General features: G+C 36.8%; 1 protein-coding gene across 2 annotated transcripts in view; it reads left to right on the top strand.

Annotated features, from left to right (window-relative positions):
- Positions 1–20,470, top strand: part of FNTA (farnesyltransferase, CAAX box, alpha) — a 31,826-nt gene extending 11,356 nt beyond the window's left edge. For both annotated transcript variants that reach the window (XM_032328986.1, XM_032328987.1), the window contains exons 3-9: positions 3,275–3,389; positions 7,973–8,077; positions 10,470–10,596; positions 12,893–13,041; positions 18,460–18,522; positions 19,405–19,576; positions 19,840–20,470. In XM_032328986.1, coding sequence (XP_032184877.1) covers positions 3,275–3,389; positions 7,973–8,077; positions 10,470–10,596; positions 12,893–13,041; positions 18,460–18,522; positions 19,405–19,576; positions 19,840–19,962 — 854 coding nt within the window. In that variant the 3' untranslated portion in view covers positions 19,963–20,470. The remainder of the gene's footprint in view (positions 1–3,274; positions 3,390–7,972; positions 8,078–10,469; positions 10,597–12,892; positions 13,042–18,459; positions 18,523–19,404; positions 19,577–19,839) is intronic.

Genomic DNA, 20,470 nt, shown 5'->3' with positions numbered 1-20,470 from the left:
CTTCCCCCTTTGTCTCTGTCTATTGGTGATCTCTCTCTATATGAAATAAACAAATAAAATCTTTATTAAAAAAGAGAGTGAAATAACCACTGTTAATATTTGGTATATAGCCTTCCACTCGTCTGTGATGATGTTTCCATAAAGTTGGTTTTATGCTACCTATATGTGGATGTGTATATGGTTTATATGTGTAGATACGTATATATATAAACATACATACATTGTATATGTGTTCTAAGCATTTTGTTGTAACTTGAAAATTATTTCGGAGCTTGGTTCTTAATGACTGCATAATGTTTCATAGTTAATTTGCTACTTACGTTCTTCTTAATTTTATTCTGATATGATTTAAATTCAGATTTTAAAAGATAATGTTTAGAAGTAGGTAACCATTTTATGTCTTGGAATTGTAAAGAGCTGTAATTGTTCATGTTTTCTGCACCGTTTCAGAAAACAGTTAAAACTGAACTGTTTCTAAGGAAACAATATGTGTACATGTAAATACACATATATACGCATTATATATGTAATAATGAAAATTTTAAATTTCTTCTGTACATGTAATTTAATTTACATTACATTAATTTAATTTACATGTAATTTAATTTACATTTTAATTTCTAATGTACATGTAAATACATATATATGCATTATATATGTAATTAAGAACATTTTTAATACAAAGTCATTGGAAGCTTAATGCAGTGATTTTTATATAGCAAAATTGGAAACAATCCACATTGCCAATAGTAACAGAATGGTTAGGTAAATTAGGATATTTTGACATGGTTTCCATACATACCTATTAAAAGTTTTTAAACTGTCAGTATTTGGAAAATTGTATACTCTAAGAAAAATAGCATGTCTACATACATTTTTAGTTGTGGAAAAAAGAAGTATTGAGGAATGTTTAGCACATGTCATTTTTCATAGTCTGCCTTGGGCCATAATCTGTTCTCTGCCTGAATCTTGTACTGTGTTATGAGGGCATTTCAGCTGCAGTATCTACTAGTTCATTGTGATTAGTGGCATGGTCTTTGATGTCAGACTAGATTTGGGTTTAACTTACTTTATTTCATTTTAAGCAATCTCTGTACCCAACAAGGGGCTCAAACTCAAAACCCCAACATCAGGAATCAAATGCTCTATTAACTAAGCCAACCATGCACCCCTAGATTTGAGTTTAACTTCTCTTTGCAAGGAACACTGACCCAGTGTGAACTTGTTGATCTCTCTCAGCCTCAGTTTGTCTTGTGGAAAATGGGAATACAACAGGTTACTATTTGCCACAGTCTAAGTTTCTTCAGTTAAGAGATTGGCAAAGATGAAAAATTTTAATATTGTCACGATGTGGAAAAATAGGTTATTCAGACATTCTTGGAGGGAATATATGTATATTGATCAGATCTTTAATTTGGCAAAACCTGTCAGCATCAACAGTGCACATCACCTTGATGCAGTAATTTTGTTTGTAGGAATTTATCCTGTAGATACGTTGAATTTGCACATGTGCACACAGTGATACTCAGGACGACATACAGTTTATATTCAGGATGGCAAAAGAATGAAACATTCATTTATAGGAGACAAGCTAGATAAAATTTGAGTACTGTATAGTGAAATGCTCTGTAGCTATTGGAGAAATATGGCAAAACTTTGTAATGGAATGCAGTTGAAAATTATGTCCTGTCATCCCTGTTCCTCAGTATATTTGTAAATAAGCATATATTTTTTTTAAGATTTTATTTATTTATTTGACAGACAGAGATCACAAGTAGGCAGAGAGGCAGGCAGAGAGAGAGGAGGAAGCAGGCTCCCCGCTGAGCAGGGAGCCCGATGTGGGACTCAATCCCAGGGCCCCGAGATCATGACCCGAGCAGAAGGCAGCGGCTTAACCCACTGAGCCACCCAGGCGCCCCAATAAGCATATTTTTTTAAAAAAAGATTTTTATTTATTTATTTGAGAGAGAGACGGTAAGAGAGAGCATGAGAGGGGAGATCAGAGGGAGAAGCAGACTCCCTGTGAAGGTGGGAGTCCAATCTGGGACTCGACCCTGGAGCCCCAGGATCATGACCTGAGCTGAAGGCAGTTGCTTAACCAACTGAGCCACCCAGGCTCCCAATAAGGATATATTTTTAACTACATGAATAGCATGCTGCTCTGCACCTTACTTTTTTCACTTAACAGTCTTAGCAGTTACTCCATATCTGTGCATACCAGAGCAGCCTCAATACTAAGAACTGGGTAGTGTGTCATTGCATGGGTGTACCATAATGGACTTAGCTCATTCTTTATCATTTGTTTCCAATTTTCATTTCCTTTTTTTAAAGCCAGTTAAATTTATCAAGGGGCGGGGTGTATACCAACTTCAGTGACATTGACGTTAGTAAGTTCTGATTAACCCATTACCATCAGACCAGCCTTTTAAATTTTGTTTATGTAACCAATCCAGTAAATTTCTTTGGATGTTTTGGGTACATATGGAAGTATATCTGTAAGAAAACTTCCTGCAGCTGTAATCATTGAGTTAATGAGTATGTAAGTTTTGCACTAACTTTAATAATGTGTGAGTGAAAAAAGCAAGGCCCAGAACATAGAGTGTGATGTGATCTCATTTTTTTTTTTAATCTTTGTGCAGATTTTGTTTTTAAGTAATCTCTACATCCATCGTGAGGGTTGAACTTACAACCCCAAGATCAAGAGTTGCATGCTCTACTGACTGAGTCAGCCAGGCCCCCCCGATGTTCTCTCATTTGTGTAAAAATATTAGAGGTTATGTTTAGAACATATATTTGGAAGGATAACAGTAGGATCAATTAACAGTGGTTGCTTCTTTGGAGAAGGACTGTGAATTTAGTTAGATGGAAATTTAGTGTAAACCTTTTGTAGGGTTTGAGTTTTCTACCGTTGCGTACATTGCTTTTTCAGTTATAAAACTGATCAAAATACAATATGGGAAAACCAGGTAAGTGAATATATTTGAAAATATGCACTCTTAATTTTACTTTAATGCATAACGTCTCAGAGATTTGGAGTCTGGCATGAGCCCCTGTACATATATAAGCAAGAAGCACAGTTACCCATATATTGTGGCTGTGACACTAAAGCATTCTCAGGGTGGCATTCACACAGTCATTTGACTTTCCTTTGCTTATTGTTATAAATGATATAAATTCAATATCCTTCCTCGTAAGACATAACAGCATTTTGTATTATAGTGCTAAGTTTAAACAAGAAAGATAGTCCTAATCCAGGTGTATGCTCTGTCCCCAGTTAGAGATGTTTATGATTATTTCCGGGCTGTTCTGCAGCGTGATGAAAGAAGTGAACGAGCTTTTAAACTCACCAGAGATGCTATTGAGTTAAATGCAGCCAATTATACAGTTTGGTAAGTACTACTTACGATTAATATTCCCTGTTTAAATGTCTAATGTTTTAGTTCAGATGGCTCTTTTTCTTAACTAAACTTTGTCATCATAATAATAATTCACACTGCGAGTTTAAAAGTCAGAGACTGAATGAAAAATGCCATCCTCTGTCCCATTCCTTATCACTACCAGGGTCCCCTCCCCAGAGGTAAGAACTCTTAACTACTTTTTCCCAAGATAACCTATATATTCTAAATATGCTAACCTACATTTTTTTTTTTTTTTTTTTTTTTTTTTAAAGATTTTATTTATTTATTTGACAGAGAGAAATCACAAGTAGATTGAGAGGCAGGCAGAGAGAGAGAGAGGGAAGCAGGCTCCCTGCCGAGCAGAGAGCCCGATGCGGGACTCGATCCCAGGACTCTGAGATCATGACCTGAGCCGAAGGCAGCGGCTTAACCCACTGAGCCACCCAGGCGCCCTGCTAACCTACATTTTATAGTATTTCAGAGTACATTCCTTTTAACAGATTGCCTTTTTTGTTTGTTTAGTTTCGTTTTCTTTGTGCCAGTAAGTAATTTGTCTCCCAGGCTCTCTGATGTGTAAAATGTGTCGTTACTGCTGAACACAACAGGTAATCCTTCAGCTTCTTTTTTCCTTCTTCACCAGTGTGGGCACTGCACATCTAGTCTCCAGCTCTTTCATGCGTTTGATCCCCTGTCTCCTTACCTGACCTCTTTCTCTTTCTTGATTTACTCTCTCATTTTATCGACCACATCCTTCAGTAGAAGAGAACTCGTAAAAGGTTGGGTGGGAAATCATTTGTGAGATTTGATATATTGAAAAGCATTGTTAGTCTCTTCTCAACTTTATTAGTAGAATTCTATATTAGAAATCATTTTGCTTCAGAAATTTAAAACTGCCTTCCCATTTCCTTTAGCTGCTATTGAGAACATTCCTGTTATTTTGTTCAAATCTTTAGTAAGTCCAAGGAACTTTTTAATGTCCTTGATAATTCCTTTTCTCTTTCCCCATTTTTTTTCTCTTTCTGGAATGCTTTTTTTTTTAAAGTCATATGTGGTACCTTTTTAATTGCTTTTTCTTATTTTCATTTCTTTGTTCTTTCATTTATGTTTGAGATATTTCTTCAGCTTTATCTTCTGATTTCTATTTGCACTGAATAATTTCTACTTTCCAAAGCTCTTTTCTGTTTTCTGAATATTTTTAAAATAGCATCTTGTCTTTTATTTCATAGGTGTGTGATGTATTTTCATTTCTCTTTGTGTTTGTTTGGTCTCTTTCTTTCATGTAAATATTTTTTTCAAATCCTTGATTCTCCTTTCAAACTTAAGATAGAGCAGGAAAATTCCAGATTGGAAGCTCTGTATGTGGCAGGACTTGTCAACGGGCAGGCTTCACTGTGAGGTTAGTGAGTGGAGATGTGGCTATTTTGTGTGAAATCTTCGCATCAGCAATTCTAGATCTTTTTAAATTTTTTTTTTTTTAATTTATTTGACAGAGATTACAAGTAGGCAGAGAGGCAGGCAGAGAGAGAGGAGGAAGCAGGCTCCCCGTTGAGCAGAGAGCCCGATGTGGGGCTCGATCCCAGGACCCTGGGACCATGACCCGAGCCGAAGGCAGAGGCTTTTTAACCCACTGAGCCACCCAGGCGCCCCAACAATTCTAGATCTTTTCTTGTGGTTAGTTTGTTGCTCCAAAGAAGGGTCACCTGATTATTGCCCGAGGAGTATGTGTTTGGCTGCCACAATTCTTGGGGTCAGACAGGGAAAGATTGGTTGTGGTGGGGATTCTCAGCAGTTTAGTATATCAGTGTTTTTAATTTCCCAGTTTCTGGTCCTTTTCCTCACCTTGTATTCCTCTTGTGTCTGGTATTCCTTTCTACTTCAGATTTTTCCAGAGAATAAAGCCACTTGTGTCTTGCCATGTTTTTATAAAGAACCACAGTTATCTTCCTGTCCTTTACTTTCACACAGAACACTTCACTTCTGACATTTCTGGTCACGACACGGCTGTGGGTTTTTCCCCTACCAAGCAGTTCTCTCTGATACTAGCTGGGTGTTCTACAATTGAACTCAGTTCTGACACTGTGTGCCTGACATTGTCTAACTACCTGACATTGAGTTAACATCAGATCCCACTGGTTAAGGGCTCAGTCCTACAAGACTGCCCCCTATATCAGATGCTAATTGCAAATCCATTTGTCACCTAGCCTCTAACCTATAGCTCAGAGGTTCCCAGGACCCCTTCCTCAAGTTCTGCAAATTTGCTAGAATGGCTCACAGAACTCAGGAAAACTGTTACTTACGTTTACCAGTCTATTAAAGGATGTGATAAAAGGGTAAAAATGAACAGCCGGATAAAGAAATATATAGGGCAAGGTCTGGGAGGGTCCCAAGCTCAGGATCTTTTGCCCTCATTAGAGGGTATGTCCTCTCCCAGAATATGGATAGGTTTACCCACCTAGAAACTGCAAACCCCTAGTACTGGGATGCTATGGAGGGTCCCTCATGTAGGCATGATCAATTATTAACTCTGTTTCTAGCCTCTCTCTTCTGCCTAGACAACTGGAGGTGGAACTGATCATTCCAAGCTTCTGATCAAGGTTTGGTCTTTCTGGTGACAAGGAGCCACCTAAGGAACCCACCTAGAGTTGCCTCAATAGAATGCTTCTAGTGCTTTTTTATTTTTTTTAAAGATTTTATTTATACATTTGAAAGAAAGAGGAAGCACATGAGTGAGGTGAGGGGCAGAAGGAGAGAGAGAGGCAGACTCCGCGCTGAGCAGAGAGCCCGATGTGGGGCTCGAGCCCAGGACCCTGAGATCATGACCTGAGCTGAAGGCAGATGCTTAACCCACTGAGCCACCCAGGCACCCACGTCTAGTGTTCTAATCTCTTAGGAATTTCTAAGTGTTCCAGGAGTTGTGTGCCAGGAACCAGGGGCAGAGACCTATATATATTTTTTCTGTTATCTCACAACAGGCCAGTGATGCTATCACCTCTCTGCTTAAGCTTGGCTATTAAGGACTCTTTCTAGATTTTATACTGTTTTTAACCCCATGCTTGATTCCCAATATCGAGGATACCTGACACCTCATTTCTGAACTTTTCTTCCTCTGTTGACAGGTTTTTAGCACTTTGTTTTTCAAAGTCAGTTAAAACTTGTCTGTCACCTTACCATATTCCATAATGTTGTTGACCTCTTCCAATTGCTGTGATACCCCCTTGTCCCTGATTCTCTTTGTTCTTGTGCATTTATACTGTTTTTCATTCCCTTACTATCATTTTTGTGGATTTTTATTAGCATGTCAGGATAAATTTATTCATTTAATCTCCCATGTTTCATTGGAATTTTTAGTATAATATTCCATCATTTTATATCTCTAATAGGCTCTCTCTTATCTTTTAAGAAATTCCTGACCATGCATAACACAAAGTAACTTAGAATGCATTTTGAAATTTCCTAAGTTTAATTGTTGTTTTTTTAAAAGGCAGTATACTGGATAACATTACTCAGGTAAACCAAGCTGCTTCTTAATGGCCATGCTTTATGAAGCCTAATTTTCCTTAAACTTACAAAATAGAGAAATACTGTTATCTGTCATATTTAGCATTTCATTTTAAAAGATACTTTTAAAGCAGCTGTTTGTCTTTTATTATACACTGAGTTGGAAATTTTGAAGTAAAAATAGACCACAATTAATAATGATATTTTTAAAGATTTTATTTATCGATTTTATTTATTTATTTATTTATTTATTTGACAGAGATCACAAGTAGGCAGAGAGGCAGGCAGAGAGAGAGGAGGAAGCAGGCTCCCCACCAAGCAGAGAGCCCGATGCGAGAGAAAAGTTTTTTTTCTTTTTTAAAGATTTTATTTATTTATTTATTTGACAGAGAGAGAGAGACAGCAAGAGAGGGAACAGAAGCAGGGGAAGTGGGAGTGGGAGAGGGAGAAGGAGCAGGCTTCCCACTGAACAGGGAGCCTGATACAGGGCTGGATCCCAGGACCCTGGGATCATGACCTGAGCCGAAGGCAGATGTTTAATGACTGAGCCACCCAAGGGCCCCGAGAAAAGAGTTTTTTTAATGATTTAATTCTACCTATAAAGAAATTAAGAGAAACTTGTTTCATATATGAGTAGCATATTTGTGGTGGTTCTAAAAGCAAAATATTTGATAATGTTTATAATGGAATTAATTTATTATATGAATGATCTATCTAAACAAACAAGCTATACCATATAAGGAAATATTATAAGGAAAGAGATGTCTTTGATTCACCTGTAATAGAACACTCATAACCAGAGTGTTACCTGAAAATAATCATTAGTTGGTTGTCTTTTTCTTCTCTCTCAATGTTTGTTGCCTTTTACTATATTTACTTCAAAAGGCTTGATTCTTCTAGTCACCAGATAATTGTATGAGTTTGGACAACCAAACAGTTACATTGCTGTTATTGGTTATATAGAATGCCTACCCAAAAAAGTGTGTCTAACTGTGTTGTTTTACCTTTATCTAACATGATACTGTGGTTAGGCAGTTTGTGTAGAGTAATGAGACAATGCTTGATGTTTGCTATAGGCATTTTCGGAGAGTTCTCTTAAAGTCACTTCAAAAGGATCTACATGAGGAAATGAACTACATCACTGCAATAATTGAGGAACAGCCCAAAAACTATCAAGTTTGGTAAGATGAAAGTAGGAAGGAACTGTGTCATTATGTCAATATTACGTACCCACTGGGTGATGAGATTACGGGGAATTGTTTCTTTTTAATTTTAGTACTTTACATTGGAGCTAAAATGTTATCTGTCTCATAGGGTTGTTAGGAGGATTAAATGAGAATTTTTTTTAAGGGAAGGGGGCAGAGAGAGGGAGAGAAAGAGAATCTTAAGCAGTCTCCACACCCAGCAAGGAGCCCCTTGATTTCACAACCCCAGGGTCGAAACCAAGAGTTGGATGTTTAACCAGCTGAGCCACTAGGTGCTCCTAAATAAGATAATTTTGTGTTTAGTGCTTAAAGTGGTGCCTATCTTCGAGTTAACACTCACATATGTGTACTGCTATTATAATTTTAAAATTTTAATTAATTAAATTAATTAATTATATTATAATTTTAAAATTTGACATTAGCATATAATACTGCTAGAAAATTTTTGAATAAAGAATCTGAAAAAATGTTTTCTGTCCAGTGTGTTATACAATGACTTTCTGGTATTTGATTTTCCGTTCATTTGTTTTTTTCAGAATTTTTTTATTGATGCGGGGGTACAAAGATGAACCACACAGTCTAACAGGGGAAAGTACATAATAAAGCCAATTACCTTACAGTGCAGTGTGAAAACCACAGTAGTGTAGAGTATTTTACAGAGTATCTTTGCTCTAGAAACTAAGCCCTAAGTTAGCATAGACAAAACTATAGGGATTATTATGGGTGAGGGGAACAGAAAACAGTTGAGAAAAAAAGGAGGCATTATGGAGCAGGAGGACATGGAAAAGAAATGGAGTTTGAACAGTACCCAGCATATAGTGGGCAGCTCTTGAATGGAAGCTGCTGAGGTTGCTATTATTTTGGAGATGGAGGAGGAGGTACTGGTAGTGGTCATGGTGTGGGTCAACTTGACATACTGAACAACCTAATTTTTAAGTTTTTCCTAAATTACAGAATTTACTAGGAACCTAGAAAAAGAAATTATTACTAGTGTTCACTAACTTGGGAGATTTTTGAAATAAATTTGGAAGCCTTTCCCTCTAGGATCTTCCTCTTGGTAGTATCTTGCCTTCTTAATATTCTGTAGGATGAATTTTAAATATTCTGTAAGATGCATGTAGAATGTTCATTCATTCAGCATCAAATCTTTCCAATTTTCCCATCTCTCCTACTCACTTATAGTATATTGAATATTAATGAATTTATTTTTTTAAAAAAAAAGCTTTTTTGAGATATAACTCACATATTATACCATTTACCTATTTATTTATTTATTTATTTATTTATTTATTTATTTATTTTTTAAGATTTTATTTATTTATTTGACAGAGAGATCACAAGTCGGCGGAGAGTCAGGCAGAGAGAGAGAGAGAAGCAGGCTCCCGCTGAGCAAAGAGCCCGATGCGGGGCTCGATCCCAGGACACTGAGATCATGACCTGAGCCGAAGGCAGTGGCTTAATCCACTGAGCCACCCAGGCGCCCCAATTTATTTATTTATTTTTAAAGTGAGTTCTGCACCCAGTGTGGAGCTTGAACTCATGACCCCAACATCAAGAGTCCCATGATCTACCAACTGAGCCAGCCAGGCACCCCTACAATTTACTTATTTTTTAAAATTTAAATTCAGTTAGCCAACATATTATACATCATTAGTCCATTTACCCATTTAAAGTATGTAGTTCAGTGGTTTTAGTATATTTACCAATATGTACAACCCTCACTATAATGACTTTCAGAACATTTTCACTAATAGATTTTTATAAATATTTCAGCTTAAAAATTATAAAAAAGAACCCAACAGAAAACTTTTAGAGGCATTTTCCTAGTACAGAAACAACTCTCGACAAATTTACAATTTGTCATAGCTATTTACCAGAGGAGAAGCAGACTTAATTCTGCCCACGAATTGGTGGAATGAGCAGTTGCTTGTATGTGATGCTGTGGACTTAAAAATTGAAAGCCTATTTATAACCAGAGGAGCTTCTATACTTGATTAAATAGTATCACATTTCCTATAGTCTGATTATGCCATCTGGGAATGTTTCCAAATTCTTTGACAGGATTTTGTGGTTGTCAGAGATTACTTCCAGATTTAGCTTGAAATAAACCTTCTTTAAACCCTAAGTATCTGATTTCATTTTACACACAAATCACTGTTTTATGTTTCTCAACTCTTACTTAGTCTTCTAGAAGACTAGTAAGACTTTTCTTTCCTGTTACCTTTTCTTTCCAGTATAATCTGGAGAATTAGAGGTGAAATTCTGTTTTTTGAGTGTCCCTCCACATCGCATAATACAACACATGCAGTTGATTCTTGAGTTCTTGGATACATTAACACAAAACTTTGTGTTCTTCTTCCTGCTTTAGGCACCATAGGCGAGTTTTAGTGGAATGGCTAAAAGATCCATCTCAGGAGCTTGAGTTTATTGCTGATATTCTTAATCAGGATGCAAAGAATTATCATGCCTGGCAACATCGACAGTGGGTTATTCAGGTATTGCTTTTCTTGTTAAAATGTTTTTTAGATTGTTTTAACTGAATTAAATAATTAAAATTACTCTTAGATTGTTAGTATACTCCTGAATTAAAACACACATATAGACCATTACACACAAAATGTAATGACTGAGAATTATTAAGATGTTTAATTAAAACCTGATATTCTTCATGCTGATTAGTCTTATACTCTCTCAAGATACGTTGGTAAGTACCTTCATATTAAAGAAGAATTAATAGTAATTTTTGTATTTTTTAGATTGAATTTGCATCACATTTTATATTTGCTAGCAAATTGAATAGAAAAGGTAGTTGTAATTTTCTAATACACCTTTGTTATTTTAATTAACAAAGGCATGGTACCTACTGGGGTTTTTACGTACATAAACTTTGGAATACCATTTTACAGTAATAAATAGTATTTTATTTCTGCCCACTTGTTAGAATTTTATGCTAAACCCTGAATAGAAGCGTACAGTTACAACTCCCACTCTAGACATTTATTTATTCCAGCGAACAATTCTAATGTTGTTTATTGTGAATTTTTTCCAGTGGTTGCTATTTTGTGCACTATTCATTATACCAAGAGCAATTCCGAAAAAAAATTTTTTTACTTAAAAATTTAAACTTTTCTAAATTTGATTAAAGGGTTGCATTTTCTAAAGATTGGTATTTTTATTTTTTATATGAAATTCTATCCTTTTGCCATTATCAAATAAGAAATATATAACTTCATTAGCTTTTTCATAATCCCCAACTTTTGCAGCATTTGTAAGTTTTGACCTTTTTATTCCTTTTTTAGATTGTCTTTATTGGTTTTCTCCTCCCCCTAATATTTTTTTATTAAAACAGTTTTATAATGTAAAAATTTACATTACAGCTAAATACAGCTGTGTTTATTTGTCCACGTGTTTTACTTATTTTTTAATTTATTTAAGATTTTATTTGTTTGTCTAAATACAGCTGTGTATATTTGTACATGTGTTTAATTTATTTTTTAATTTATTTAAGATTTTATTTGTTTGTCAGAGGAAGAGACAGAACACAAGTAGGGGGAGTGGCAGGCAGAGGGAGATACTAAATACAGCTGTGTATATTTGTCCATGTATTTTACTTATTTTTTAATTTATTTAAGATTTTATTTGTTTGTCAGAGGAAGAGACAGAACACAAGTAGGGGGAGTGGCAGGCAGAGGGAGAAATGGGTTCTCTGCTTAGCAGAGAGCCAGTCTGGGACTTGATCAGGACCCTGGCATCATGACCTGAGCCAAAGGCAGTTGCTTAACCTGCTGAGCCATCCAGGCGTCCCTCTCCACATGTATTTTAATGTGATTTTATCATATATGTGCATATTAATACTTTCTTTTACTTAATATTATGTATTTGTATCAAATCCATCAAATTAATATACTATAATCATCTTGAGTTTAGTTTCTTCCCTCTAAATTTTCATCTTAATGCATAAGCATTTAGTTACCTATACCTTTTTTTTTTTTTTTTTAAAGATTTATTTATTTATTTATTTGACAGAGAGATCACAAGTAGACAGAGAGGCAGGCAGAGAGAAAGAGAGAGAGAGAAGCAAGCTCCCTGCTGAGCAGAGAGCCCGATGCGGGACTCGATCCCAGGACCCCGAGATCATGACCTGAGCCGAAGGCAGCGGCTTAACCCACTGAGCCACCCAGGCGCCCTACCTATACCTTCTTGCCTATTATTTAATACCTTAGAGAATACTTCTTGGATCTGTTTAAATAGTATAAACATGCCTCTTAGTGTATAAATTATTCTCAAGAAGATAGTAACAAATCACAGGGAACTTTGCTCTCTTCCTAATTTTTTTCTTTCTTTGTGACCATTCCCTTGTCTTTGATGACTTTTCTTTCCCCCTTCCATTTCCTTGACCTGCAACTATCATTTTCCTCCAAATATGTGATGAGTCCCACATCTTCTACCTAGCTTTACTGAAATTTTATTTATTTATTTATTTTAAGATTTTGTTTATTTGACAGTGAGAGAGCACAAGCAGGGGGAGCAGGAGAGGGAGAGGGAGAAGCAGGCTCCCCACTGAGCAGGCAACCTGATGCGGAGCTCGATCCCAGGGCTCTAGGATCAGGACCTGATCCAAAGGCAGACACCTAACCAACTGAGCCAGCCAGGCATCCCTGTTTTTATTTTTTATTAATAATGTGCCTGGCTAGTTCAGTCCGTGGAGCATGTGACTCTTGATCTTGGGGTTGTTCTAAAAAAAAAAAAAAGAGAGACATTTCTAATTGGATATTTTTTATTTTCTCTTAGGAATTTAAACTTTGGGATAATGAGCTGCAGTATGTAGACCAACTTCTTAAAGAGGATGTGAGAAATAATTCTGTCTGGAACCAAAGATACTTCGTAATTTCTAACACCACTGGCTATAATGATCGTGCTATATTGGAGAGAGAAGTCCAGTTAGTAATCTTCTTTACTTGTTCATTTGTTAAAAGAGTATTTGTGTGCCTCTCATATATGTCTCAGGCATTGGGAATCCAGTGACCATTCAAGATCAAGACTGCCCCTGATCCTGCCCCCGTTGAACTAATAGGACAGAATACTTAGATGAAATCTAGAAGGACGAATTTATAGCTATATAGATAGCTCTACATTGTAGTGTCATAAGTTTCTTAAAATATTGTTGCTACCACAGATTGAGAAGAAATCCTCTGATTTCATAGTGTCTAAGAAGCTTTATTTTAAAACTATCTCATTAAATTCTGGTGCCCTTTAGATAATAGTCCCCAGAAGCCATGTTACTCTACTGAGCAGGATGGAGTAGGATGTCTTTGTTGTAAGAGGCTCTCCTGTACCTTGTAGGATGTTGAGCAGTATTCCTAGGCTTTACACCCTATATATCAGTAGTAACCCCCTCCCCCAAGTTATAACAAACAAAAATGTCCCCAGACATTGCCAAATGTCACCTGTGGGGTAAAACCATCCCTAGTTGAAAACTACTGCTTTAGGGTACAAAAAGCAGTTCTAAGCACTAGAATTTTTTGAATTGGAATGAATATTAATATCCATAAACATTAATAGCCACCTCTTTTCTGACTATTTTGTCTCGGTGTCTGTTTTAAATTTGAACATATTTTTTGTTTTTATAGCCTGATGAGAACATACTCATAATTTTAATTTAAAAGTTGTTTTAGGGGCACCTGGCTGGCTCAGTCAGTAGAGCATGTGACTCTTGATCTTAGTTTTAAGCCCTATGTGGGGCCTAGAGCTTACTTTAAAAAAATTAAAAATAAAAAACAGAAAGTTGTTTTAACAGCTCCTGGGAAGAGCTGATGTTTATGACCATCTGTCTTCATTTCCTTTTTCTTACTTCTGTTTGGGCCAGCTAGCTGTTAGGGCAGCTAGCTTTTCTTTTCTCTTTTCTGTATAGGGTTCTGGTGATTTAAATTAAAAAGAAAAGAGGTGTGTCAATGCTCCAGGCTTCTTTCTGAAGCAGCCACGTAGCCCCTCAAGCACATCTCATTCTTTCATTTTATTGCTCGACTCTTCAAAGCTGCACTAATATAGTAGTCACTAGCCACATATGGCTACTTAAGTTCAGTTTAATGAAAATCACATAAATCCATTCCTCAGTTGTATGAATCACTTCTCAGGGGTTCAGTACCCACATGTGGCTAATGACTACTAATTGGGCAGCACCGATAAAGAACATCTTCATCATCATAGCAAGGTCTGTTGAATAGTATTGATCTGAGGGTTAGCAGTGAAACTTACTGAAATAATTTTATTACTCTTAAACCTCAATACTGGGGCTTGAGTAGAGAAAATTACGCATCATCCAGACTCATCGTCCAGCCCTTTATATATTACTTTTTTTTTTAGAGTTGGTATTCTTTTGTGAAGATTAGGACAAAAGACAATAAAATGTCATCCTTTAGAGAGTTCAGTAGCTTTTTTGTGTAAAGGTAGAACGCCTCAGGTTATTCTTCCTTGAATTAACCCAGTTAATAATTATGGACTTCAGATACTACATATTCCTTATTTACTATAGCATGCTTCATAGGTAAGTGTAATAAGATAATTAAAAGTTGAGCATGAAGAGTGAAAAATGGAAACTTCTCCTAGTCTTCAAAGGCACATTGCTGGTTTTCTGTTAACAAATAGAAATAGTCAAGGATCTTAAGAGTTTTCCAGGGATACCTGGCTGGCTCAGTTGGTGGATCATGCGACTCTTGATCTCAGGATTGTGAGTTTGAACCCTGTATTGGGTAGAGAGATTACTTAAAAACAAAAATCTTGGGACGCCTGGGTGGCTCAGTTGGTTGGACAGCTGCCTTCGGCTCAGGTCATGATCCTGGAGTCCCGGGATCGAGTCCCCCAGCGGGCTCCCAGCTCCACGGGGAGTCTGCTTCTCTCTCTGACCTTCTCCTCGCTCATGCTCTCTCTCACTGTCTCTCTCTCAAGTAAATAAATAAAATCTTTAAAAAAAAAAACAAAAACAAAAAAACAAAAATCTTTAAAAAAATCATTTAAAAAGAAAATCTGAGAGTTTTTCATATTTAAGGCTTATACCATTAAGAGAGGTAAAAGAAATATTTAAAATGCTAAGAGTAGCTTTAGTTATCTAGAATTTAGTTTGTTAACTAAATTTTTTGAGAGAGATTTATTGAGAGAGATCACAAGCAGGCAGAGAGACAGGCAGAGAGAGAGGAGGAAGCAGGCTCCCTGCTGAGCAGACAGCCCAATGTGGGGCTCGATCCCAGGACTCCGAGTTCATGACCTGAGCCGAAGGCAGTGGCTTAACCCGCTGAGCCACCCAGGCGCACTCTAAAGAATATAGATTTATCTGATTACTTTTTTCCCTTTTATTATAAAAGTAATGCAGTCTGGTTATAGGAGGAAACTTCTGAGTTATGTAAAGTAAAACATCAAAATCTCTTAGTCTCTCTCTTCCTATACCCCCCTTTTTTAAATTTATTTTTTTAATTTATTTATTAGGGGGAGAGAGAGAGAGTACACATGAGCAGGGACTGAGGAAGAGGGAGAGGGAGAAGCAGGCTCCCCGCTGAGCAAGGAGCCCTATGTGGGGCTTGATCCCAGGACTCTGGGGTCATGATCCGAGCCAAAGGCAGCCACTTAACTGACTGAGCCATCTGGACGTCCCCTTATACCCCATTCTTAAGAGTGAGCTACAATTAGTGTGGATTCTTCCAAGCCTTATTAAGTATATTTGCAAACATGTACACACAGCAACGTACGCAATGGTATTATACACATTGTTTTTTTCACTTAATATATCATGGCCATGTTTTCATACTACTACTAGTACTGTTAATAATAGTTACCATTTGGGGGCGCCTGGTGGCTCAGTTAAACCACTGCCTTCAGCTCAGGTCATTATCTCGAGGTCTTGCGATTAACTCCCACATCGGACTTCCTGCTCAGGGGAAGCCTGCTTCTCCCTCTTTGATTCCCCTGCTTGTGTGTTTACTTGCTCTCTCTGTTAAGTAAATAAAACCTTTAAAAAATAATAGTTAACAATTTTATATATATATATATTTTTTTTTTTTTAAAGATTTTATTTATTTATTTGACCACAATCACAAGTAGGCAGAGAGGCAGGCAGAGAGAGGAGAAAGCAGGCTCCCTGCTGAGCAGAGAGCCGGATGTGGAGCTCGATCCCAGGACCCTGGGATCATGACCCGAGCCGAAGGCAGAGGCTTTAACCCACTGAGCCACCCAGGCGCCCCAACACTTATCTATTTTTTAAAGATTTTATTTTGTTTAGTGGGAGAGAGAGACTTTCCTGCTGACTCTGCACTGAGAATGGAGCCCAACACAGGGTTCAGTCCCACAACACTGAACTCATGACCCAGGCCAAAATTAAGAGTCAGGTGCTCAGTTGATTGAGCCACCCAGGGCCCCCAACAATTAGCATTTATTAAGCACTTACTACATGCCAGGAATTCTTACTTGATTTTTTTTTTTTAAGATTTTATTTATTTATCTGACAGACAGAGATCACAAGTAGGCAGAGAGGCAGGCAGAGAGAGAGGAGGAAGCAGGCTCTCCGTGGAGCAGAGAGCCAGATGCGGGGCTTGATCCCAGGACCCCGGGATCATGAGCTGAGCTGAAGGCAGAGGCTTTAACCCACTGAGCCACCCAGGTGCCCCTCTTACTTAATTTTCATAACAACACTGTGAGATACTTGATGAAGAACTTGAGGTTCAGAGTAGTTCTGTGATGTGGCTAAGAGCACACAGGTAATAATTGATGGGGTTAGGATTAGCAGCTGGGCAGTCTGGGACAGCCAGCCAGTTCAGTTGGTAGAGCATGCAACTCTGGATCTTGGAGTTGTCAATCGAGGAGTGTGAGTTCAAGCCCTATGTTGGGTATAGAGATTACTTAAAAAAAAAATAATAATAATAATAAGCTAGGAACTCTGACCTCAAAGTGCATATTTTAACCATTAAAATAGATCATCTTTAGTTCATATGTATATGAATAACATTCTTCACATATTGCCAAAATGAAATTTAAGAATCTTCTGCAGTGACTAGTGAAGACGTGCAGGTACATGGTTTGAAAAATAACTGAAAATATTAGGCCATGCAAAATTAGTTGGAAAAAACCTTTCAGTAGTGCTGGATGAGTTTATCGTTACAGTATATTCCCCCCTTCCCTGCAGTTTTACCTTCCGTGGTTTCAGTTACTCATGATCAGCTTTAGTCCAGAAGCATATGATCCTCCTGGGGACATATGTGTGGGGGGACATTAGGTAGTATAGCCTAACACTACCTCACAATGCCTGTCATTCACCGACTTCATCTTATCATGTCGGCATTGTATTATCTTAAATCATCACAAGAAGGGTGAGTACAGTCTAATAAGGTATTTTGAGAGAGACTACGTTCATATAATTTTTATTACAATGAGTATATCATGATTGTTCTATTTATGGTTAATCTCTTAGTGTGCCTGTAAATTAGGCTTTATTGGAGGTATGGATGTATAGGAGAAAACATGGTATATATAAGATTTGATACTCTGTAATTTCAGGCATATACTGAGTATTTGGGAACCTATCCTGTAGAGAAAGGAGGACTGCTGTACTGGGGGGGTGGAGGGGGATTGCTATTGTAACAGTAATAAGACAATAGATAAAACAGCAATAAAACCAAGATTACTAAATTTTAGTCAGTGAGTGACTTACTCATTTGAGCAAGTATGTAGTGAAGCTAAATTCTGCCACTCCCTTGGAATTTGTTGTATTTGGATCTAAATTGTATTTAATAATCTGGTTAAAGGGAAAAGAAAGGGGAGTGTCCATTTTGACTGGTGATCACATCATAGTTAACTAGTAGTCTTGTTTTAGAATATAAGAAATATACATTTGTGTTGATTTCTCATTTTTATTCTTTGTCTATAAAGTTTCTGTGCTGTTTTTTATTACGACTGCTAAGATACATAGTTCTTTTTGAATGATTTCAATTTATTGGGCATAAGTAGATCTTGGACTTTTTCTCAAGATTGCTTTACCAATAAAAGGAATACCTGTTTTAGCTGACATTTTCTTCAAAGGGAAAGCCTTAATTAAAGGAAATACCTCACATCAGTTTATTTTCCTATTGTGAATTTAGCCTTCATATTAGTTAGCTGTCCTTGGCTAGAATTGGTTACAAATTTATAAGAGGGAGGATCTATGTAAAACCGACTTGAAGGCTTCTAATTTAGCTATGACGCAGACCTAGTCATAGCCCACTAAGATAAATGAAAGCGTATATCCAAGCCTTGTTACCATCTTATTAAAACTGTTTCTAATTATTGCACTGCTCTTAAAATTATACACATATTTCTTCGTGGTCTCTTTCTTATAGGTACACTCTGGAAATGATCAAACTAGTACCACATAATGAAAGTGCATGGAACTATTTGAAAGGGTAAGAGGTTGTTTTAGATTGTTTTATATAAAAACCACCTGCTAATACGATGTATCATTGAATATATTCCGTTAATCAGATTCCAAAGGATACTAAAGAATTTTCCATTTTTCTGGATCTAAAAGAAGTTACAGCAGTGTTAGATTGTGGCCCACAAAAATAGTGCCTTTTAACCCCCAAGCACATACCAGCAGTGTTTTTGGACTAGTCCATGACTAAACAACAATGCAACTATAATATATTTATGAATCCTATAGTCTTATGTCAAAGAATGGGATATACACACTTAGTTTCTATTTAGCTCAGGAACATAGTAAAGACAAAGCAAACTTACAAGCAGATTGCATGGATGCATAGCCAACCTTTCTGTTTTCATTTCTCTCTCATTCCTTAAATTGACAAGGTTTCACTTGCCTGGCCACTGATAAAACCAGGCTTCTTTTTGAGCTTAGAGATCTCCCTGGAGGCCCGAAGAACATAAAGTATGGAGCCCAGTCACATTTGGAGATGTATCCAGGGTTCGGGCCTATAATATCTGGAGAGCTAAAAGAATAAGGAACCATCTCTAGAATAAACAGAAACATCTCTCTTGTTCTTTTCCTTCACTTTTTAATTTTAAGAAGATGGTTTATTTTCTGATTTAATTGTGTGTGTTGTAGTTTCAGTTACAAATGATCACTTTTGAGTTTCATTATTCTTTTTAATTATACTTGGGTCATAATCATCCATAATAAAACTCACACATAATTTAAAAATTTCATTTAGTTTCAACTTCATTTATTCAAAATAAGTCTCCTCTCTTGGTCACGTTACAGAGGTCATTTTCTTACGATCTTTCTATTATTTTTGTTCTTCTCAAAATTGAGAATAATTTTTTTTTAGGATTTTACAGGATCGTGGTCTTTCCAAATATCCGAATCTGTTAAATCAGTTACTTGATTTACAACCAAGTCACAGTTCCCCTTACCTAATTGCCTTTCTCGTGGATATCTATGAAGACATGCTAGAAAACCAATGTGACAACAAGGAGGACATTCTTAATAAAGCATTAGAGGTAAGTCAAGACACCCAGACACTGTTCTTGGTGTCTCAGAATTTGGTCCGTGCAATGCCACTATATTCATGCCCTTTTCAGTGTGTTCACTCAAGAATTCAGGGCAGGACGATTTCCACTGTTGAGGGCAAAACCCACATCACTAGTAAACACAATGTATGATTTTAATGATGGATCTCGTTTGAACATGATCTGAGTTTAACTGTGTTGGCTGAAAAGGATTTGCCCATTATCTTTAGAGAATTTTTGTTTTTCATTTTCAGTTGTGTGAAATTCTAGCTAAAGAAAAGGACACTATAAGAAAGGAATATTGGAGATATATTGGAAGATCCCTTCAAAGTAAACACAGCACAGAGAGTGACCCACCAACAAATGTACAGCAATAACACCATCTGGAAGAACTCAGTGGAATGCTTTTATTTTTTTAAGAGACTTTAATGCAGGAGTTTAAAACTAAAGCAGTCATTCCCTTTGCCTGTGGTGTAAAACGTGCAATTGCACAGGTAATTGCTTTTTAACAACTAAGTGTGATGCTCCTTGGGTGCTGCTGCTATTCAGACTAGTAATTTGATTCTAAAGCAAAGTAATTTGGGGGGAGGGAGAAGAAACAAAGTCTCATGAAGGAACTTTTGTAGACTTACCAACATTTACTCTAATCCCTTAGCATCAGCTCCTCCCTAAAGGAACTATGCATCAGGATTTGCAGCATTAATGAACGCAGGTAACTTGTATGTAATGGATATAAGATAACTTAAATTTGGGTTCAGGAAGCAGGGAATGCAATGTTACATTAGAGCTGCTATGTCACACTCACAGTATCTTGCTATCACTGTAACCAACTAATGCCAAAAGAATGATTTTGTAATAAAATTATAGATGTATCCTAAAACTTGA

Source organism: Mustela erminea, chromosome 21, assembly GCF_009829155.1.
Source record: "Mustela erminea isolate mMusErm1 chromosome 21, mMusErm1.Pri, whole genome shotgun sequence".
Taxonomy (NCBI): domain Eukaryota; kingdom Metazoa; phylum Chordata; class Mammalia; order Carnivora; family Mustelidae; genus Mustela; species Mustela erminea.
The sequence above is the reverse complement of the archived record's forward strand: the minus strand, read 5'-3'. Positions and strand labels throughout refer to the sequence as shown.